Consider the following 25,251-nt stretch of genomic DNA (forward strand, 5'->3'; position numbering starts at 1 on the left):
CAGAGAGCCCGACGCGGGGCTCGATCCCAGGACCCTGGGTTCATGACCTGAGCCGAAGGCAGAGGTTTTAACCCACTGAGCCACCCAGGCGCCCCTAATCTTATCTTTTAAATTAAAATTTATTTCCTTCAGCTTACATATATACTAAAGTAGGACCATCTCACTTTTTAAAAATATTTCCCATTAAGCCTATTTCTGGCAGCGAAGGCATTATCTTTCCTCAGTCCAAAATTTTCTCATAAAAGCTTCTATACTTGGTAATTATGTATTAACCCATTACAATTCTGTATCCATTCCTGAAAGTTAGTGAAATTCCAAAGATGCAAAAACCCCTTCAACAGAAATTTTCAAAATACTTTTATTTCCATGATAATTTTTCTTGACCTTTAAAAACATCCTTCATTTTTTTCAATCATTCATTTCCCTTAAACTAAGTGATAATAAGCCATCTCTCTGTTTTTCCTCCTACCTCCTAAAATTAATTCCGTTATCATCATTGGTCCCACTGCTTTGTATCCATAAAATGAAACTGCCCTAAGGCTGTGTCCTTAGCTCTCATACTGATTCCTATATTTTCTTCTGGTGCTTTGGCTTCAAGCATGCCCTCAGACCAATGACTACTGAATTTACATATTATACCTAGAACATTACGTCTGAATTTTAGTTCTACATTTCCAATGCCTGGTTGGTATCTCTATATCAATATCCTGTCTCAAATAAACATGACCAATCTTAACTTTCTACCACAACTCTTCAAATGCTGCCATTTCTAAGTTACTTTTTGTCCCAGTTACCCAAATTCAAAATACAAAAAGAATATTTTCTCTTTATTTTTTTCTTATTCATATTCATATTATTCATATTTGATCAGTTAAAAAAAATCCTGTCAAGTAGTTGCACTGTCTGTTCTTTGATATACAATGTTGATTGCAGGACTGTGAAACCAAGAAAGATTTAAAATCCCAGCTTCTTGGGGCGCCTGGGTGGCTCAGTGGGTTAAAGCCTTTGCCTTCCGCTCAGGTCAGGATCCTAGGATCAGCCCAGCATCAGGCTCTCTGCTCAGCAGGGAGCCTGCTTCCTCCTTTCTCTCTTTCTCTGCCTACCTTCTCTGCCTACTTGTGATCTCTGTCAAATAAAATAAATAATTTTTTTTTTTTTAAATCCCAGCTTCTTGACTGACTTTATATGTCTGACATCGGGTAAAATTTTAAACCTTACTATATTTCATTCATTTCTGTGAAATAATATCTTTCCACACCGAAGAATATGATGAATAGTATTCTTCAGAAAGTCCTTCCCTATCTAGCCCAAGCCTTCATCCCTTTTGTCCTATGTTACTACTTTATTTTCTTTTCTTTAGAAATTAACACAATCTGACATTCTATGCTGGTTTTATTTTGTTTTGTTATTTCTGCTTACATGTTTACTTTCTGTGCCTTCCCACTGAACTTTAAGAGAGAAGAACCTTTGTTGGTATTATTTACCATGGAGTCCAGAAAAATCTCGCTCACATATTAAGTGATCAATACATATTTGGTAAAGGAATGTAGGAATAAAGTATATAAAGTGCCTACCACAATGACTTTGACTGAGTGTCTGTCCTCTATACTATCTTCTTTCTTCTTTGCCAATACTGTCTATATCAACTCTAATCACATAATTTCTGGCCTACAGTAATTCATCTCTCTGCTCTCATCTGTCTCCTAATCTCCATTAACCTGCTAGCGAAATACTGAAATAATTTCCTTTAAAAAACTTTGTCAATAACATTTATTCCTAGAGCACCAGTTATGGTAGTACCACTCTAATTTCCTCCTCAAATAACTACAATAGATCTTCATTGCATTCATTAAGAAGTCTAAACTCCTTAATATGTCATCCAAGGTTCTTTTCATATCCCCACTAATTTCCTATTAATTGCTTAAATGAACATCAGTCATTTTGATTGTCCTTAAAAAAAGTCATGTTAAACAAAAAGTCAGGTATGTTCCTACCTCCAATTATATCATAATATCCAACTAGAACGCATAAATGAAATTCTTCTTTTAGGGCCTGGGTTAAGATACCCAGAATTAAATACTGGATTCATTTTTTAATTTCTCTAAAATTTTTAACTATTATTTCAAAATCATTAATATATTCATAACTTTTTGTAAATAATTATATGCAGTTATAAAGTTTTCTAACTTCCTAATCTCCATGCATAATCACTGTTCATTGTTTATATACCCTTTCAAATGTGATCACTGTTCAGCTGATTTTCCATTCTTTATCAATTGTCAATGCATAGAGAGATAGATACAGATTTTGATATATTTAGAACAGATTATAAATATGTTCTGCAATATACTTTTTTATTTCCTATGTAGTTTTACTTTTCTAACATCTGTGGAACTCATCTCTTTTAAACTCTTACATGATCTATCTACCCTAATACTCATGTGATGAATCATTTTTAAAATATTTTTTATCTATCCATTCAAGCATTTTGTAATCTACAACTAGATATGGTTTCTCAATCAATTCTTTCAGCATTAAAAAATATCAACATATAATGATGATTTTAACATGCCATCTCACCAAATTAGTTAAGAATTTAATATGTTTTAAAATATTTTATTTATTTATTTGACAGAGAGAGAAATCACAAGCAGGCAGAGAGGCAGGCAGAGAGAGGGGGAAACAGGCTCCCGCTGAGCAGAGAGCCTGATGCGGAGCTCCATCCCAGGACCGTGGGACCATGATCCAAGCCAAAGGCAGAGGCTTAACCCACTGAGCCACCCAGGTGCCCCAAGAATTTAATATTTTTATCCACTTCCATTAATATTCCAAATTGTCCTTTAAAGAATTGAAAAAAGGAAACTACTTCCCAATGGAATCGCTCAAATATAGAAAACCTGGAAAAAAAAATTAGAGATCTGCTATCTATTTAAAAAACAAAACTTTTAATCAACACAATCTTCAAGAAATAAAAAAATGAAAATAGCAAGGTGGAATAATATAAGATTAAATTAAAATATCAATTGTATTTCTATATATTAGTAACAAACAACCCAAAAATGAATTTGAGAAAATAATTCCATCACAAAATCAAAATGAATAAAATACATAGATATAAATTTTGACAAGACAACTGTAAAACTTGCACAATGAAAACTATAAAACAATACTGAGAGAATTAAAGAATATCTAAGTAAATTGACAGTTCACATTCAAGGATGAAAATACTCACTATTGTAAAGATAGCAATCTCCACAAAATGATATATAAATTCAATGGAATCTTTATCACTATCCCACCAGGAATCATTGTAGAAATTGACAAGCTGATCCTAAAATTCATTTGTAAATGCAAGGGACTCTGAATAGCCAAAGCATTATTGAAAAAGAAGAGCAAAGTTGGAGGACGCATACTTCCCTATTTCAAAACTTAACTACAAAGCTATCTACAATAATCAAACTGTGTGCTACTGGAATAAGGATAAATACATAGACCATTAGAATATAATAGAGAGTCCAGAAATTAACCTTCCATTTTATGGCCAATTGATTTCAGACAAAGATATCCAGATAGTTCACCTGGGAAAGAATAATCTTTTCAACAAATTGAATACATGCAAAAAAAAAAAGAAAGAAAGAAATTACACCCTTAATTCACACCATACATAAAAATTCATTCAAAATGAAACACTGTCTAAGTTTCAGCTAAAATTATTAAACTTCTAGGAAAAAAACATAGAAACAATTTATGACCTTAGACAGAGTTCTTAGATACAATACCAAAAGCATAATCCATAAAAGAAAAAAATTCATAACCTAGGTGTCTTAAAACTCAAAAATTTTCTGCTCTAAGAGACCATCAAGAAAATAAAAAGATGAGCTAGAGGCTGAGAAAAAAAAATATTTGTAATAAATATATCTGATAAAGGATTTATATCCATGGATCTATTCTTACAACACAATAAGACAACCCACTTTCAAAATGAGCAAAAATATTGCATAGGCATTTGATAATAGTATGTATAATTGATAAGCAGATGAAAAGTGCTTACCACCATTATTTCTTAGGGAAATAAAAATTAAAATCAAAATAAAATACTAATTTATACTTACTAGAATGTCTAATAGTTTAAAGTACAAAAAATACTAGTGTTTGAAAGGACATAAAGAAACTAGAACCCTTATGCATTTTTGGTTTCTACTGTTTAGAAAGCAATTTAGTGTTTTACAAAATTAAGCGTAAACATATCATACATACCCTCATTTGCACTCCTAAGAATCTACCCAAGAAAAATGAAAACATATGTCTACATAAAAACATGTTAAGTAGGTGTTGATAACAGCATCATTCATAATAGCAAAAACTGAAAATAATCTAAACATCTATCAACAGGTGAATGAACAAAAAAAATGCAGTATATTCATATAATGGATAATTATTCCACAATCAAAAGTAACTAAGTACTAAGTAACTAACTGCTGATACAAAATAAATGAGTCTCAAACACATCACACTAAGTGAATAAAGGCAGTTGGGTAAGACTTTGTTTTGTATGACTTGATTCATATAAAATATTTAGTAAAGCAATTTCACAGAAACAGAAACCAGACTAATGGTACCTATGACAGGCGATGGGAGTAGAAATTAACTGCACATGGTAAAGAAGGAAACTTTTGGAGTAGTGGAAATTTCTAACACTGGAATGTGGAGATGGTTACATAACACCATTGATTTACTAAAATCATTAAATCATATATATATAATGAGTGAATTTTATAGTATTTAAGTTATATATAATAAAGCTATTATATTAAAACATAATAGAAACCAAAAATATATTTCTTTACAATTTGATATTTTATGCTCAGCAATTTTTATGTAGTAGGCATATAAGCTTCTATAAATTCTAAGATATAATACCACTAATATATTCACTAGTTTATGAAATTTTAAAAAATGATACAGTATATATTAGTTCATATAACTTAGGTTTAACTGAAATGAAACTCTAATGAATCCAATTACCTTTTTCAAAGCAGGACAGAAATTAAAGAAAAGTCGGTGGTTATATGCTTTGAATCTTTCAGGAAGATGCCAGTTCTGAATTATTTCTTCATCAGAAATCACATGATGATCTAGTGCTTTGAGAGGCCATATACTGTTGACAAGAACATGTCTATATCCTTTTTTAAGGCTCACTGGACAATCGAACATAGTGAGGGCAATGAGACTTGGACAAGCAGATAGCATACATATATTCTTTAACTTTGCAAACCCATTGTCATGAAGATAGAGGAGTTTTAGTTTCTTCAATCCACTCCAAAATTTGGTATCTGGTAGACTCTTTATCTGAAATATTATTAATAATAACATCTTAATACAAATATTAATTTTCTATAAATTACATGGAAAATGAAAAACAGTAAACATCTTCTAAAATTCAATATTTTTCAAACTGGCAAACTGCTGATTAATAATCCAAAAAAGAATCTCTCATTATCCAATGGTTACTGGAGTAAAAACAATACATTTTTCATCTATAATATGTTATCATTATTAGTATAATTAAATGAATAGACATATATACTTTGTTCAGTAAAAATTCCTTCATAGCAGGCCAAATCTAAAATTTTCTAAACATAATGAATTAAGGAGCCATATCAATCAATGTGATACACCACATTAACAAAAATGAAAGTCAAAAATCATATGATCATCTCAATAGATAGAGAAAAGGAATTTGACAAAATTCAACATTTATTCATATAAAAAATCTTAACAAGTAGGTGCAGAGGGAATGTACCTCAACATAATAAAGGCCATATATGACAAGCCCACAGCTAACATCATATTCAATAGTGAAAATTGAAAGCTTTTCCTCTAAGAACAGGAACAAGGCAAAGCTGTTCCACTTTTATTCAACACAATATTAAAAGTTCCAGCCAGAATAATTAATCAAGGAAAAGAAACAAAAGGCATACAAATCAGAAAGGAAGAAACAAAACTGTCAGCATTTGCAGATGACATGTTATATACAGAAAATCCTAAACACTTTGCCAAAAAAATTATTTAGCTAATAAATCAATTAGTAAAGTGGCAGGATACAAAACCAATATACAGATATCTGCTATATTTCTATACACTAATAATAAGCTAAAGAAAGAGAAATTAAGTACACCAATCCTATATAAAATTGCATCAGAAAGAGTAAAATACCTAGAATGAATTTAACCAAGGAGGTGAAAAGATCTGCAAACAGCACACTGAAAACTATAAAATATGGATAAAAGAAAAAGTAAGAGACAAATAAATGGAAAGATATTCCATGTTCTGGACTGAAAGAATAAATCCTGTTAAAATAATAATCCTGTTAAAATACCCCAAACAATCTATGTACTCAGTATATTCCCTTTTAAATTCCAAAGGCATTATTCACAGAAAAAGAGAAAAGAATCTTAAAATGTATAGGGAAACATGGAAGACCCAGAATAGCCAAACCAATCCTGAAAGAGAATAAAGCTAGAGGTACCATCACCCTCATTTTAAATTATATTACAAACCCATAGTAATCAAAACAGTATGATATTGGTATAAAAATAGAACAGACACTTCTCCAATGAAGACATACAAATGGCTATCAGACACACGAAAAAATGTTCATCATCACTAGCCATCAGGGAGATCAAATTAAAACCACACTGAGATACCACCTTACACTAGTTAGAATGGCCAAGATTAGCAAGACAGGAAACAACGTGTATTGGAGAGGATGTGGAGAAAGAGGAACCCTCTTACACTCTTGGTGGGAATGCAAGTTGGTTTGGAGAACCAACTTTGGAGAACAGCCACTTTGGAGAACAGTGTGGAAATTCCTCTTTGTATCTAAGATATTAAAAATAGAGCTTCCCTATTACCCTGCAATTGCACTACTGGGTATTTACCCCAAAGATACAGATGTAGTGAAGAGAAGGGCCATCTGTACCCCAATGTTTATAGTGGCAATGGCCATGGTCACCAAACTGTGGAAAGAACCAAGATGCCCTTCAAAGGACGAATGGATAAGGAAGATGTGGTCCATGTGCACTATGGAGTATTATGCCTCCATCAGAAAGGATGAATACCCAACTTTTGTATCAACATGGACGGGACTGGAAGAGCTTATTTTGAGTGAAATAAGTCAAGCAGAGAGAGTCAATTATCATATGGTTTCACTTATTTGTGGAGCATTACAAATAACATGGAGGACATGGGGAGATGGAGAGGAGAAGGGAGTTGAGGGAAACTGGAAGGGGAGGTGAACCATGAGAGACTATGGACTCTGAAAAACAACCTGAGGGTTTTGAAGGGGCAGGGGGTTGAAGGTTGGGGGAGCCAGGTGGTGGGTATTAAGGAGGGCACATATTGCATGGAGCACTGGGTGTGGTACAAAAACAACGAATACTGTTATGCTGAAAAGAAATTAAAAAAAAAAAAAATAGACACAAAGATCAATGTAACAGAATTCGGAGACCAAAAATAAACCCATGCATAGATGGTTAGTTGATCTATGATGGAGTCAAGAATATACAATGAGGGAAGGGGAGTCAGGATGGCGGAGAAGTAGCAGGCTGAGACTATATCAGGTAGCAGAAGATCAGCTAGATAGCTTATCTAAAGATTGCAAACACCTACAAAACCAACGGAAGATAGAAGAGAAGAAGGACAATAATTCTAGAAACAGAAAATCAACCACTTTCTGAAAGGTAGGACTGGTGGAGAAGTGAATCCAAAGTGATGGGAAGATAGACTGCGGGGGGAGGGGCCAGCTCCCAGCAAGCAGCGGAGCACAAGATCAGGACTTTTAAAAGTCTGTTCAGCTGAGGGACATCGCTCCAGAGGCTAAACTGGGGTGAAACACATGCAGGGTCAGTGTGGCCTAAGGTCCCACAGGGTCACAGAAGGATCAGGGGTGCCTTAGTATCGCAGAGCTGGCAGGTATTAGAATGGGGAAGCAAGCTACAGAGACAGAGCCAGGAAGAGTGAGCTCTCAGCTCGGGGTTACCTTGAACCAGTCACAGGCTGGGTGAGCTCGGCGGCCAGAGGCCTGGGAGACGGGAGTAATTGGGCGCTATTCTCTGAGGGCGCACTGAGGAGTGGGGCCCTGAGCTCTTGGCTCGGCCGAGCCAGAGACTGGGAGGCGGCCATTTTCATTCCCGGTCCTCCAGAAATCTATGGAAAGCATTCAGGCAACAAAAGCTCCTGAAAGCAAACCCGAGCTCATTACTCAGCCCAGCCCCTGGTAAGGGTGGTGCAATTCTGCCTGGGGCAAAACACTTGAGAATCACTACGACAGGCCTCTCCCCCAGAGGATAAACAAGAAATCCAGCCAGGACCAAGTTCACCTACCAAAGAGAACAGCAGAATTCCAGAGGAGGAGAAAGCAAAGCATGGACCTCATAGCTTTCTCCCCATGATTCTTTAGTCTTGCAGTTCATTTAATTTTTTTATCAATTTTTTTTCAATTTTTTTTCTTCTTCTGCTAAACTTTTTTTAACTATTACCCTATTCTTTTTTAATGTTTTTTAACTAGTTTATCTAATATATATTTTTTTTTCTTTTTTATATTTTTTCTTTATTTATTTTTTTTTAATTGTTTCTTTATTTTTTCTGTAACTTTTTTTTATCACCTTTCTCCCCCCTCACGATTTGGGATCTCTTCGGATTTGGTTAAAGCATATTTTCCTGCAGTCTTTGCCACCCTTTTAGTACTTTACTTGCACCTTCATATACTCTTATCTGGACAAAATGACAATGCAGAAAAATTCAACACAAAAAAAAAAAAAAAAAAGAACAAGAGGCAGTACCGAAGGCTAGGGACCTAATCAATACAGAAATCGGTAATATGTCAGATCTAGAGCTCAGAATGACAATTCTCAAGGTTCTAGCTGGGCTCGAAAAAGGCATGGAAGATATTAGAGAAACCCTCTCTGGAGAGATAAAAGCCCTTTCTGGAGAAATAAAAGAACTAAAATCTAACCAAGTTGAAATCAAAAAAGCTATTAATGAGGTGCAATCAAAAATGGAGGTTCTCACTGCTAGGATAAATGAGGCAGAAGAAAGAATTAGCTGGACGCCTGGGTGGCTCAGTGGGTTAAGCCGCTGCCTTCGGCTCAGGTCATGATCTCAGGGTCCTGGGATCGAGTCCCGCATCAGGCTCTCTGCTCAGCAGGGAGCCTGCTTCCCTCTCTCTCTCTCTGCCTGCCTTTCCGACTACTTGTGATTACTCTCTGTCAAATAAATAAATAAATAAAATCTTTAAAAAAAAAAAAAAGAAGAAGAAGAAAGAATTAGCGATATAGAAGACCAAATGACAGAGAATAAAGAAGCTGAGCAAAAGAGGGACAAACAGCTACTGCACCACGAGGGGAGAATTTGAGAGATAAGTGACACCATAAGACGAAACAACATTAGAATAATTGGGATTCCAGAAAAAGAAGAAAGAGAGAGGGGAGCAGAAGGTATACTGGAGAGAATTATTGGAGAGAATTTCCCTAATATGGCAAAGGGAACAAGCATCAAAATCCAGGAGGTACAGAGAACCCCCCTCAAAATCAAGAAGAATAGGTCCACACCCCATCACCTAAGAGTAAAGTTTACAAGTCTTAGTGACAAAGAGAAAATCCTGAAAGCAGCCCAGGAAAAGAAGCCTGTAACAGAAAATTGTAAAAATATTAGATTGGCAGAGACTTATCCACAAAGACCTGGCAGGCTAGAAAGAGCTGGCATGATATATTCGGAGCACTAAACGAGAAAAATATGCAGACAAGAATACTATATCCAGCTAGGATATCATTGAAAATAGAAGAAGAGATTAAAAGATTCCAGGACAAACAAAAACTGAATAAATTTGCAAACACCAAACCAGCTCTACAGGAAATATTGAAAAGGGTCCTCTAAGCAAAGAGAGAGCCTAAAAGTAGTAGATCAGAAAGGAATAGAGACAATATACAGTAACAGTCACCTTACAGGCAATACAATGGCACTAAATTCATATCTCTCATACTTACCCTGAATGTTAATGGGCTAAATGCCCCAATCAAAAGACACAGGGTATCAGAATGGATAAAAAACAAAACCCATCTATATGTTTCCTACAAGAAACTCATTTTAGACCCAAAGACACCTCCAGATTTAAAGTGAGGGGGTGGAAAAGAATTTACCATGCCAATGGACATCAGAAGAAAGCAGGAGTGGCAATCCTTATATCAGATCAATTAGATTTTAAGCCAAAGATTATAATATGAGATGAGGAAGGACACTATAACATACTTAAAGGGTCTGTCCAACAAGAAAATCTAACAATTTTAAATACCTATGCCCCTAACGTGGGAGCAGCCAACTATATAAACCAATTAATAACAAAATCAAAGAAACACATCAACAATAATACAATAATAGTAGGGGACTTTAACACTCCCCTCACTGAAATGGACAGATCATCCAAGCAAAAGATCAACAAGGAAATAAAGGCCTTAAATGACACACTGGGCCAGATGGACATAACAGATATATTCAGAACATTTCATCCCAAAAAACAGAATACACATTCTTCTCTAGTGCACATGAAACATTATCCAGAATAGATCCCATCCTGGGTTCTAGATCAGGTCTCAACCGGTATCAAAAGATTAGGATCATTCGCTGCATTTTTTCAGGCCACAATGCTCAGAATCTAGAACTCAACCACAAGAGGAAATTTGGAAAGAACCGAAATACATGGAAACTAAACAGCATCCTTCTAAAGAATGAATGGGTCAACCAGGAAATTAAAAAAGAATTGAAAAATTCATGGAAACAAATGATAATGAAAACACAACAGTTCAAAATCTGGGACACAACAAAGGCAGTCCTGAGACAAAAATATATAGCAGTTCAAGCCTTTCTCAAGGGACAAGAAAAGTCTCAGGTACACAACCTAACCCTACACCTAAAGGAGCTGGAGAAAGAACAAGAAAGAAACCCTAAACCCAGCAGGAGAAGAGAAATCATAAAGATTAGAGCAGAAATCAATGAAATAGAACCCAAAAAAACAATAGAACAAATCAACGAAACCAAGAGCTGGTTCTTCGAAAAAATTAATAAGATTGATAAACCCCAGGCCAGGCTTATCAAAAATAAAAGAGAAAGGACCCAAATAAATGAAATGAATGAAAGAGGAGAGACCATAACTAACACCAAAGAAATACAGACAATTATAAGAACATACAATGAGCAACTCTACGCCAACAAATGTGACAATCTGGAAGAAATGGATGCATTCCTAAAGACTTTATATGTCTCTACCAAATTAATTCTACCAAACATTAAAAGAAGTAATTCCCTTTCTCCTGAAACTGTTCCAAAAAAATAGAAATGGAAGGAAAACTTCCAAACTCATTTTATGAGGCCAGCATCACCTTGATCCCAAAACCAGACAAGGATCCCATCAAAAAAGAGAACTACAGACCAATATCCTTGATGAACACAGATGTGAAAATTCTCACCAAAATACTAGCCAACAGGATTCAATAGTACATTGAAAGAATTATTCACCACGACCAAGTGGGATTTATTCCAGGGCTGCAAGGTTGGTTCAACATCCGCAAATCAATCAATGTGTTACAACACATTAATAAAAGAAAGAACAAGAACCATATGATACTCTCAATAGATGCTGAAAAAGTATTTGACAAAATACAGCATCCCTTCCTGATCAAAACTCTTCAAAGTGTAGGGATAGAGGGCACATATCTCAATATTATCAAAGCCATCTATGAAAAATCCACCGCAAATATCATTCTCAATGGAGAAAAACTGAGAGCTTTTCTGCTAAGGTCAGAACACGGCAGGGATGTCCATTATCACCACTGCTATTCAACATAGTACTAGAAGTCCTAGCCTCAGCAATCAGACAACAAAAAGAAATTAAAGGCATCCAAATTGGCAAAGAAGAAGTCAAACTATACTCTGTGCAGATGATATGATACTATATGTGGAAAACCCAAAAGACTCCACTCCAAATCTGCTAGAACTTATACAGGAATCCAGTAAAGTGTCAGGATATAAAATCAATGCACATAAATCAGTTGCATTTCTCTACAACAAAAACAAGACAGAAGAAAGAGAAATTAAGGAGTTAATCCCAGTTACAATTGCACCCAAAATGATAAGATACCTATAATAAACCTAACCAAAGAGGCTAAGAATCTATACTCAGAAAACTATAAAGTACTCATGAAAGAAATTGAGGAAGACACAAAGAAATGGAAAAATGTTCCATGCTCCTGGATTGGAAGAACAAATATTGTGAAAATGTCTATGCTACCGAAAGCAATCTACACTTTTAATGCAATTCCTATCAAAGTACCATCCATTTTTTTTCAAAGAAATGGAACAAATAATCCTAAAATTTATATGGAACCAGAAAAGACCTTGAATAGCCAAAGGAATATTGAAAAAGAAATCCAAAGTTGGTGGCATCACAATTCCGGACTTCAAGTTCTATTACAAAGCTGTCTTCATCAAGACAGCATGGTACTGGCACAAAAACAGACACACAGATCAATGGAACAGAATAGAGAGCCCAGAAATAGACCCTCAACTCTATGGTCAACTAATCTTCAACAAATCAGGAAAGAATGTCCAATGGAAAAATGACAGCCTCTTCAATAAATGGTGTTGGGAAAGTTGGACAGCCACATGCAGAAAAATGAAATTGGACCATTTCCTTACACCACACATGAAAATAGACTCAAAATGGATGAAGGACCTCAATGTGAGAAAGGAATCCATCAAAATCCTTGAGGAGAACACAGGCAGCAACCTCTTCAACCTCAGCTGCAGCAACATCTTCCTAAGAACATCACCAAAGGCAAAACAATCAAGGGCAAAAATGAACTATTGGGATTTTATCAAGATCAAAAGCTTTTGCACAGCAAAGGAAACAGTCAACAAAACCAAAAGACAAATGACAGAATGGGAGAAGATATTTGCAAACGACATATCAGATAAAGGGCTATAAAGTGTCCAAAATCTATAAAGAACTTAACAAACTCAACGCCCAAAGAACAAATAATCTAATCAAGAAATGAGCAGAAGACATGAACAGACATTTCTGCAAAGAAGACATCCAGATGGCCAACAGACACATGATAAAGTGCTCTACATCACTCAGCATCAGGGAAATACAAATCAAAACCACAATGAGATATCACCTCACACCAGTCAGAATGGCTAAAATTAACAAGTCAGGAAATGACAGATGCTAGTGAGGATGCCAAGAAAAGGGAAGCCTCCTACACTGCTGGTGGGAATGCAAGATGGTGCAACCACTCTGGAAAACAGCATGAGGATTCCTCAAAATGTTGAAAATAGAACTACCCTATGACCCAGAAGTTGTACCACCAGATATTTAACATAAAGATACAAACGTAGTGATCCAAAGGGGCACATGCACCCGAATGTTTATAGCAGCAATGTCCACGATAGCCAAACTATGGAAAGAACCTAGATGTCCATCAACAGATGAATGGATAAAGAAGAGGTGGTATATATACACAATGGGATACTATGCAGCCATCAAAAGAAATGAAATCTTGCCACTTGCGACAACATGGATGGAACTAGAGGGTATCATGCTTAGCGAAAAAAGTCAATCGGAGAAAGACAACTATCATATGATCTCCCTGATAGGAGGAAATGGAGATGCAGCATGGGGGGTTAAGGGGGTAGGAGAAGAATAAATGAAACAAGATGGGATTGGGAGGGAGACAAACCATAAGTGACTCTTAATCTCACAAAACAAACTGAGGGTTGCTGGGGGGAAGGGGGTTCGGGGAGCGGGGTGGGGTTATGGACATTGGGGAGGGTATGTGCTATGGTGAGTGCTGTGAAGTGCGAAGTGTGTAAACCTGGCGATTCACAGACCTGTACCCCTGGTGATAAAAATATTTTATATGTTTATGAAAATTAAAAAATTTAAAAAGAAAAAATCCTAATTTAAAAAAAAAGAATATACAATGAGGAAAGGGCAGTCTCTTCACAAATTTACATATCATCCTTGCACAGCAGCCATGCTAATCTTCTCTGTATCTTTCCATTTTTAGTATATATGCTGCCAAAGCAAGCACAAGGGCAGTCAATCCAATAAATGGTGTCAGGAAAACTGGACAGCAATATGTAAAAAAAAAAAAAAAAAAAAAAAAAGGTCATGAAACTGGACCTCTATCTTATATCATACACAAAAATTACCTCAAAATGGATTAAAGTATAAAAGCTAAGACCTGAAACTATAAAACCCCTAAAAGAAAACATAGGCCATACATTCCTTCACAATAGCCTTAGTGGTGATTTTGGTTTTGACACAAAAAGCAAAGGACACAAAAGCAAAAATACATCAAGTAAAAATACAATAAACTAAGAAGCTTCTGCAGAGCAAAGCAAAAAAATGAGAAGGCAAGCTACTGAATGTAAGAAAATATTTGCCAGTCATATATGTAATAAGGGGATAATATCCAAAATATATAAAGAACTCATACAACTTAATTCCAAAATAAAATCCAATTAAAAAATGGGCAGTGAAACTGAATAGACATTTAAGACATCCAAATGGCCAACATGGTACATGAAGATATGCTCACTATCAATAATCATCAGGGAAATACAAATTGAAACCACACTGAGATATCCCTTCACACTTGCTAGAATGGCCATAGTCCAAAGAACAGGAAATAACAAGGATGTGAAGAAAAGGGAAGGTTTATGCTCTACTAATGGGAATGTAAATTGGTATAATCACTGTAGAAAACAGTATGGAGGTTCCTCAAAAAAGTAAAAATAAAACTACCACATGATCCAACAATTCTACTTCTCAGGATTTATCTCAAGACAAGGAATACACTGACTCAAAAAGATTTATGCACCCTTCATATTCATTCCAACACAATTTACAATAGCTAAGACATGTAAGCAGCCTCAGTATCTGACAGATAAATGGATAAAGAAAATGTGCCATATATATATATTTTACGTATATATATAGATATAGATATAGGTGTAGATATATATTACCAATCATTATTTTGTACAGATGAACTTAATATGTTATATGTCAATTATGTCATCAAAATATTAAAAAGTCTAGAGCATTTTTATTTATTTATTTATTTATTTATTAAAGATTTTATTTATTTATTTGAGAGAGGGAGAATAAGACAGAGAGAGCACAAGAGAAGGAAGGGTGGAAGGAGAAGTAGACTCCCCGTTGAGCAGGGAGCCTAATGTGGGACTCAATCCTAGGACTTAGGATCATGACCTGAATAGTCGCTTAACCAACTGAGCCACCCATGTGCCCCTAAAAGTCCAGGGCATTTTTAACCAGACTATTAATTTAAGAATTAAAATATACCAAATTACATAGTGTTTATATATTTCTAACTCAAAATTTTGTTTAAACTTAAAAAATTTTTTAAAGTAATTCTCCACATCAAATGTGGTGCTCAAACTCATAACCCAAAGATCAAGAGTCACTTGCTCTACCTACTGAGCCAGCCAGGCATGTACCCCTTAAGTTTTAAATTTTGTATTTAGATATATTCTATTTTATTTTTTTTATATTTTATATAAAAATTGAGAGATATATTGGGATAGACAGCATAAGTGTTTTTGAATATCAATTTCATTTATATGCAAAAATCTAAAATGTCTATTGCTTACCTGGTTTCCATGGAGATCAAGTTTGACTAATTTTATACAACTTTGAAGTGGACGAATATCTGTAATAAAATTGTTTGAGAAGATGCATACTCTGAGAGAGATACAGGATTGCAAATTTTCCATGGATTTTAAATGCAGGCCACTGAACTTCACGAAAACAAAATCTTTTTGATCTTCTATCATGTTCTCATTATAGTGACTCCATTCTTCATGACTGGTTAGCTCTTCTGTTATTGTTCCATGAAACATCTAGGAAACGAAAAAGTTGAAGGTAGGAAATGGAATGGAATTTTAAGGGGTTTGGGCTGTTTTTTAAAGGCAATGCTAAAAGATCATATACACAAAGTGAAATTTGTGTTTTAATATTTCATTCAAAAATTCCCAGCCTTGGAGAGTCAGAATTGCTCTGATAGAATATGTAATGAGTCTGCTGCTGGGAGCCAGTGCCCATATATACATGGCTCCTGTGTTTACTTTTGTACTGGGAGTTCAAACCTTGACTTTGCCTCATTTCTACTACCCTCCCTGCATTTCAGGGTTTTTTGAGAGTATCTCCATGGATACAATCTCCCTTCTTTTATTTTAACAATACATTCTAATAGCTTTTAGCAGCACATGCTGGGAATTTCCAATCCAGTTGAATGGTTTTATTTTTCTTTTAATTTAAAATAAATTTTTTATTCCCTATTATTTTTCTGTGGAACAGAAAAAAGTAACGGTTAATAGGTACATTGTTGAGGTTTATAATACTCAAACTTTGTATTTTATATCTGTTTAACCGATAGGGAATGAGCATCTGGGGAAATAAATTTAGGCTTAATATTTATCTTTTACTGTTTTATTACTGCTTCTCCTGTGCTTTAGTTTGAATATTTGGGCTTTTGGACCTGATTTCCTTGTAACCTCAATTTGTAAAGCTGCGAGGAAGAGCATATTTGTTCTCATTTCAGTCTTCTGCTAACAGGAACTAGGCAAAAGTAAATTATGTTAGATTTTTCAAATGGGCTCTTCTCTACTCTATAGGTATTTTTTTCAAGTTCCAAAAATAAATCTGGAAACAAAAAAAAATTCCAATAGCTAGTGAGAATACAATGGGTAAAAAAGTAAAAAAAAAAAAAAAAAAAAGATCTAATTTGTAAGTGAAATCTAAATTAAAAAAAAAAAAAAGGCAGAATCAGACCTGTATATCAGACAATAAACTGATAGTTGTCAAATAAGAGGGGGCTGGGCAAAGTGGGTGAAGGGGAGAGAGAGATACAGGCCTCCAGTTACGGAATGAGCAAATCATAGGAATAAAAGATACAATATAAGGAATACAGACAATGTTATTTTAATAGTGATGTAAGGGGACAGATGGTAGCTACATATGTGGTGAACACAGCATAATGTATAAAATTGTTAAATCACTAAGTGGTATACCTGAAACTAAATCAACTATACTCAAATAAAAAAATTAATTCCCATAAAACCCTGTAATTGAAAGCATTTTAAAAGTATAAAATTTATATAACTACAAGTCAAAAATGTTATCATTGCCCTTGCCAATCAACTAATCAGTAAAAGGAAAAAAAATTTCCTTTTTCCTAGGATACTTAGAGAACATGGAATTTGGTAAAACAGTTAATAAGTAAATCATTGAGGCAAGAAAACTAAAAGAAAATGATACCTTATTATGCCTTGTATAATAATTCTGGTTAAAATATTCTGCTAAATAAAGAAATGCATTGAATGATAAGCTTCCAAGTCAGGATAGTGCTAACATTTGTGTAAGAGGCTGAAAAATGTAGCTAAATGAAATTAAGGCTCAATACAGGGTTTCAACTGTTACAAAATTCTTAAAGAGACAATTTGCAATCACCTTATTTATTTCTATGTTCAATTCAACTAAGCAATTAAGATTTAGAATCCTAACAGTATTAAAATTTGACTAATTTAAATTTATGTAAGATTTCTAGATCTAAGTTCTTTAATGTAATTTTACATAGTATTTCTCATGTATTTGAAATTTCCTTTACTGTAGGTAATTTTAGCTTTCACAAAACACAGTCACCCAGTGATAGTTTAGAAGAGAGTATTTGAACTCAAGTGGCCTATCTGAGAGCATTTAGTAAGATTAACTGTCTTTCCTGTTGGAAGAATCTCCACTATATGGAAGTAAACTAGGGTAGCAAAATCCAAATGAAAATAAATGTGGAAATCCAGCTAACCCCTCACACTCTTTCAAGAGATTAGCTATTTTTTAGATCCTAGCTAAAGCCTGGGAACTGTAATCCTCAAACTCTTAAGTACCATTTAAGGAATTAAACAGAAAGCAGATTCCTAGGCTCCATATCATATCTGCATTCAGAGTCTCTGGGCTGAGGGCCAAAGAATATGTAATTTAGCATGTACCTGAGTAAGTCATGGACACCTTGTGAAAGACCAGCCTAAACTACAGGTAAAATGGTCTTCCAAATATAAAGACCCTGATATAAAATAAACAGAAGTGAATGAATCTTTACAAACTTACCAAGCTCTATGGGTCTTCAAATGAAAGGCAATATACAAAAGGTATTCCATTATTTGGACTCCATATTTAGAAAAGACCTTAAGTCTTTCCTCAAGCTCTCCTTTCAAAAAACCTATATTTTTTTTCCATTTTGGCCTAATGCAGGCAAACTCTGGTTTATCACAGGGGTTTATGAGAGACCACATCTCGGGCATAAATCAGAATGTTTCAAGACAATGGGGTGCTCAAAAGCTTCAGCTATAGAATACAATTTTTGAGTCAATAGTAATTTTGTAAGAAATATGCAAAATGGAGTCACTATCCAAACTATTCTTTTCCTTTCTTTTTTAGCCAAGTGATTTTTTAAATTAATAGGCTTTACTTTTTAGAGCTGTTTAAGTTTACAGAAAAATTGAAAGTACACAAAGATGCCATATACATCCTTATTGTCAGTTCCCCCATTAACATCTTGCATTAGTATTGTATATTTATTACAATTAATGATCCAATCTTAATGCATTATTGTTAACTGAAGTTAAAGTGTTTTAGATCATAGCTCATAGCAAAATCACTCGACAAAACATATCAATATAGAACAGCATGATTTTACATCTTTTGTCAGTGCACTGGTAAACTTGTGTGTGTGGATGTGTGTGTGTATAGACAGTGACACATTGATAGATAAACTATTACTTCAAGCATCCATTGTTCAACACAGATTATTCCATCTCTAATAGTTTATTTTTGTATTTCTTTATTTCTTTGTAGAAGATATAATCTTCCTAGCATTTATTTTCAGGGATTCTAAATAGTGTTACTAAGTATAATTATTGTTTATAAACTTATAACAAGCAATAAAAGATTTTTATTTTAAAATTTTCTCAATTAATGTGATTCATATGTCACTTGAACATGATGTCAATAATCTACCACTGTTATTATTCAAAAGTAATTTTTTTTCTATTTCCTTTATTGATCTCAGACATACTAGGTAATCTGACTAAATGAAAGGTTCTGCAATTACTTAAACATTCTAACTTTAGCCATTAATTGATCAATCTTGTTACTTACTCTGTGAAATTCAAGGACACTGTTTTGTGAAGTTAACAGACACTGATACATAAGATAACAATGACCCCTTCCTTAAAATGCCCAAATATGTTCAAAATAATTTTTAATAATACCTAATGAGTGAGTTAGTGTGATTAGTATTATTGCCTCACTTGAAAACATTTTCTTACATATAAGATGTGTAGTCTGAGAAAGAAGAGAATTATTAGGTCACACAAATCCAAACTTGAGATAACTGTCATGATAGTACTTAATTGAATATCTTTTTATTCATTTTGGACAACTACTTCCTAGTTTGAGTTAAAAAGATGTCAATTATAGACATATGTTTAAAAAACCTTCTGTAACATTAAATATCAAAATGATTAGGGAACTAAAATTCCAGAATTTTTTAAAAATCTAGTTTGCTTAATTATTTTATGTTTAAATGTAAACTCTGTGAGAACAATAAAATTAACTATGTGGTGAAGTAAAATAGAATTGTTGAAATATTAACTTTTTAATTCAATAATCAGAATTCTAAACAGTTAAAAATAATGGATACTTAGTTAATGAAATATGTTGAATTTTGCTATGCTTGACTCTGATATTTAAGGATGTCATATTTACTTCTCTCTTAGTGTAACCCTCTTCAGCAAATCATTGTCTAATTAACTCTTAGTAATTTACATTCCTGTGCCATGCCTACATCCCCAATTTAGAAATTATGTGTTTATATGTTATACAATCTAACTGTTGTCTTTCCAATTAAATTACATACACTCTGAGGTCAGGGCACTTTTTTTGTAGTTTTCATAGTTTGGACCTAGAATTGAATCATGTTTCAATAAATATGGCTATTTTTTACTTTCCTCAGAGATATTTAGAAGCAGAAAACATTAAGACTTCTATTCCTTAATAATCAATGGTTCAAAGAAGAAATCAAAGTGAAATTTAAAAAAAAACTGGAAACAATTGAAAATAGAAACACAACATATCACCACTTACAGAATGCAGCAAAAAAAATTCTAGAGTCAGGAATTTCATGGTGATAAATGCATACATTAAAAAATATCTTGAAAAAGCTAACTTCTTACCTCTAGGAATTATAGGAAAAACAACAAACTATACCCAATTTAGCAGAAGGAAGGAAATTTTAAAAAGATCAGAGCAGAAATAAATGAAATAAAGAAACAACAACAAAACTAAGGGTTGGGTTTTGAAAGAATAAAACATTGTAAACATTGCAACTGATATCAAATAAATACAAAGAATCATGAGAATACTATGAATAATCACACACCAACAAACTGAACAACCTAGGACAAATTCCTAGAAATATACAGTCTACTTATTCAGGAAGAAAAAGAACATCTGAACAGACTAATTACTAGTAAGGAGATTGAATCAATAATTAAAAACCTCTTGCCAGAGAAAAGTTCTGCCATAGAGAGCTTAATTGACAAATTCTATCAAACATTTAAAGAAGAATGAATGCCAGTCCTTCTCAAACTTTTCCAAAATGTTGAACAGGAGAAAAGACTTCCAAACTTATTTTACAAGGCCATCATTACCCTGATATCAAAGCCAGATAAGGATACTAAAGAAAAGAAAAATAACAGCCAATATCCCTAATGAATATATGTGCAAAAATTCTGAACGAAATTCTAGCAAATCAAATTCAACAGCATTTTTTAAAAATCATACACCATGATCATGTGGGATTTATCCCTGGGAGGCAAGAATGGCTCAACAACACAAACTCAATCAGTACAATGTACTTATAAAATGATACAAAAGACAAAAATCATATGATCATCTCAATAGATGCAGAAAAAGCATTTGATAAATCAAATCCTTACATAATGAAAAGTCTAAACAAAGAGGGTATAAAAGGATTACAATTCAACATAACAAAGGCCATCTATGGTAAGTCAACAGCTAACATCATATTCAATGGTAAAAGTTTGAAAGCTTTTCTTCTAAGATCAAAAAAAAGCAAAGGTACCCACTCTTGCCCCCCCTATTCAACATAATACTAGAAACCTAAGCTAGAGTGATCAGCTAAGAAAAAGAAAAAAAAGGAATCCAAGTCAGAAAGGAAGAAGTAAATTTTCTGTTTGCAGATAACATGATATTATTTATAGAATATCCTCAAGACTTCATGAAAATGGTTTAAAAAAATTCAGTAAAGATGAGGGCACAAAATAAACATACAAAAGTCATTTCATTTTATATATACTAACAATGAGGTATCTGAAAAGGAGATAAGGGAACCAATCCTCTTATAAAAGCATCAAAAAGAATCAAGTACTTAGTAATAAATATAACCAAGGAGGTAAAAGATATATAACTGAAATCTCTAAGACATTAATGAAAGAAATTAAAGACACAAACAAATGGAAAGATCCTGTGTTCAGAAACAATTAATACTCTTACAATGTCCATTCTACCCTAAGCTATCTACAGATTCAATACAATTCTTTTTAAAATTCAAATGGTATTTTTCAAAGATATAGGAAAAAATAATCCTAAAATAATATGGGACAATAACAACAACCCAAGAAACTCAACTAGGCAAAAAATGTTGAAAAAGAAAATGAAGCTGGAGGGCTCACACTTCCTGACTTTAAAACATATTACAAATCCAGAGTAATCAAAACACTATGGTACTGGCATAAAAACAGGCACACAGACCAATTTAAAAGGATAGAGAGCCCAAAAATAAACTTACCCATATATGATCAACTAATATTTGACAAGGGAACAAAGAATACTCAATGGAGAAAGGACAAAATCTTCAATAAATGGTGTTGAGAAAATTGGATATTCATTAGAAAAAGAATTAAATCTGACCACTTATACATTTATAAAAATAATCTCAAAACTAACTCAAAAATTAAATCAAAAGACTTAAAGACTGGGAGCTATAAAACTCCTAGAAGAAAACATAGGGAAAAAGTTCCTTGACATTGGTCTTGGCAATGATTGTTGGATATGACTCCAAAAGCAAAGTCAACAAAAGCAAAAATCAACAAGTAGGGCTACATCACACTGAGAAGCTTCTGCACAGGAAAACAAACAAACAAACAAACAATAAACAGAATGAAAAGACAAATTATGGAACGGGAGAAAATATTTGCAATTAATCTAATAAGGGGTAAATATCCAAATGTAAAAGAAACTCTTACAAATAAGTAGCAACCATCATCATCATCACCATCATCATCTAATTATAAAATAGGCAGAGGACTTGAACAGATTTTTTCTCCAAAAAAGACACACATAAATGGCCAAGAAGCCATTTATTAAGAAGATGATCAACACCACTAATCATCAAAGCAAATGAAACCATAATGAGATACTACCTCATAACTGTACAATTTCTATATTCAAAAAGATAAGAAATAACACTGGGGAAGATGTGGAGAAGAGAGAACAAACATTTGTGCACTCTTGGTAAGAATGTGAACTTATACAGCCACCATGGAAAATAGTATGGAGGTTCCTCAAAAAATTAAAAATGGGACTACCACATGATCTAGCAATTCCACTTCTGGGTTTGTATCCAAAGAAAATGAAATAATTATCACGCAGAGATATCTGCACCTCCCATATTCATTATAGCATTATTTACAACAGCCAAGGCATGGAAACAACCTAAGTGCCCATTGACAGATGAACAGTTAAAAAAATGTAATAAATGTAATACTTAGAGATATATTTTACATAGTACATACATATATGCATAATGGAATATTATTCACCCATGAGAAAAAGGAAATCCTACCATTTTCTACAATATAGATGGATTTTTAAGGTTTTATATTAAATGAAATAATCAGAGAAAGACAAATGCTGTACAGAATAAACTATCGGTTGCCATAGGTGGCCAAAACGGGGTGCAGGAAATGGTTACAGTCTTCCAGATATAAGATAAATTCTAGCGATATAACATACAACATGGTAACTATAGAGCAATACTATATTGTACATTTTGTACTTGAAAGTTGCTAAGAGAGTAATACATCCTAAATAATCTCATAACAAAGTAAATAAATAAATAAACAGATAGAGAGTAATTATATGAGGTGACAGATGTGTTAACTAAGTTTATTGTGATTATCATTTTGCAATATGCATGCGTATCAATTCATCATACCATACACATTAAACTTAAATGTTATGTTGATTACCTCTCAATAAATCTGGAGAAAAGACTTCTAAGTACAAATGGCAAAGTATCTGTCATTTAGATTGAGATCTATTCTTAATTCCTTAAAATCTTTCCCTTTGAATTCTCTACCACCAATATCCAAATTCCTAGAAAAAGAATGTATATTTTTCATTTATTTATGGTACATAACAAAGCACCCCAAAATCTATGGGCTTAAAACAACTGTAACTTATTATCTTGCAGGATTCTATAGGTTGACTTGATTCAACTAGGCAGTTCTTTTCCAAGTAATATTAACTAGAGATTCAATCTTGTAGGGCTTATCTGAATGGACACCTCCAAGATGTCTGACTTACATGTCTGATACATTGGCAAGAACACTGACAGTAGGTTCAGCTGGGATGCTAGGATGTATGGGTCTCTCTCACCATACTGTCCCAGGTTCTTTCCATCTACACCAGCCTTCACTATGTCATTCTCTCACATCTCTATTTGTGTGTCTCCATAGTAGTGTAGTAAGTTTTTCTCCATGGTTGACTCAGGGCCAAAGAAGTATAAGAGAACCTGTCAGGCCCTCTAAAGGGTAACCCTAACTGGCACAACTTTACCTCAATCACAATCTGTTGGTTAAAAAGGAAGTTATTTTGATTTTTGAACTTATTTTTGAGCTTATAAGATAGTTAGAAAAAAAAAAAGAAACAAATGTAAGTTTATTCTCAGCTTGGTGAGTTCAAGCAAGTTATATACCCTCGGTTTGTTATGTATCCAACTTATATGCCTCAGTTTTCTCATCTACAAAATGAGGATCGCAACAGTACTAAATGGATATAATTGTTATGAAGACTAAATGAGTTGGCATAAAGACTTTAGAATAGTGTCTGGCACATAACAAGCACTATAAATAAGGGTTACTAAAATAAATCTAGTTCAGTTAACAACTCAAGATAGAATGTAGTCTTCCAAAAATAAATTAAGGCACTTTTGGTTTCTCTTACAGCATATAAGGAGTTTAGAAGTTATTACACCATACTAACAAATAAAATAATGAATAAAATAAAAAAATCAGCAACTCTTCTTAGATTTATCAGAAAAGTGAGGGTATAAGGAAAACCACTGAATCAAAAATCAGAGATAGGCAGGTGGATACAAAGATCCATAAGTTACTGAAGAGAAACTCACCAGTAGAAACTTCTGCAGGAACCAGTGCCAGGGTAGGAAACCAGGACTGACAAGTAACTAGAGGCTAAGTGTTGGTAACACAAATTTAGAAACTCCAGGCCTCATGCTTTTGTGAGATAAACACTCAGGAGCTCTAGCAGGTACTCAGAGTGAGATTAGAGAAAAATCTGCTCAGGCTCTGACAAAGAGAGAAGAAAGGAATAAATCTGAAATACACCAGACTACCCTGTTCTTCTTAACAAGGCCTACCCTCAAGAGAATATATTTAATACACAATAAATAACTGAGGTTTTACCGGAGCCTAACCGACAGGGAAGTAGGAAAATATCCAACTATATCCCCACCAAGCCTTGGGAGAAAGGAAGTACACAATTCCAGCCTATTCTGGCCACCTTGTCCCACCTCAGGTGTAGGAGAGCCAAAAAATACTTGTGAAATTCACAGCCTAGTAAGCACAGCCTTACTACAAGAACTGAGACCTATCCACACCTACCACATCTCACACTATTTTACTGGAGTTCTTTTTACCATAACATAATGTCTTGCTTTCCATAAAAAAGGTTACAAGGCATACTAAAAGACAGCATGCAACAAGCATAAGAACCAGATTCAGATACTACAGGGC

The 25,251-nt window shown here is 33.9% G+C and overlaps 1 protein-coding gene and 1 non-coding gene across 2 annotated transcripts in view; both read right to left on the bottom strand.

Moving 5' to 3' along the window:
- Window positions 1-15,981, bottom strand: part of LRRIQ3 (leucine rich repeats and IQ motif containing 3) — a 178,367-nt gene extending 162,386 nt beyond the window's left edge. Inside the window, exons 1-2 of the mRNA XM_044236435.1 lie at window positions 15,733-15,981; window positions 5,026-5,349 (exon numbers count right to left, since the gene is read on the bottom strand). Coding sequence (XP_044092370.1) covers window positions 5,026-5,349; window positions 15,733-15,981 — 573 coding nt within the window. The remainder of the gene's footprint in view (window positions 1-5,025; window positions 5,350-15,732) is intronic.
- On the bottom strand, window positions 14,041-14,147 carry LOC122901521. The gene has a single exon (XR_006383534.1). It is a non-coding gene; the product is annotated as a U6 spliceosomal RNA (small nuclear RNA).
- Window positions 15,982-25,251: the final 9,270 nt, after the last annotated feature.

Source organism: Neovison vison, chromosome 2 (genome assembly GCF_020171115.1).
Source record: "Neovison vison isolate M4711 chromosome 2, ASM_NN_V1, whole genome shotgun sequence".
Taxonomy (NCBI): domain Eukaryota; kingdom Metazoa; phylum Chordata; class Mammalia; order Carnivora; family Mustelidae; genus Neogale; species Neogale vison.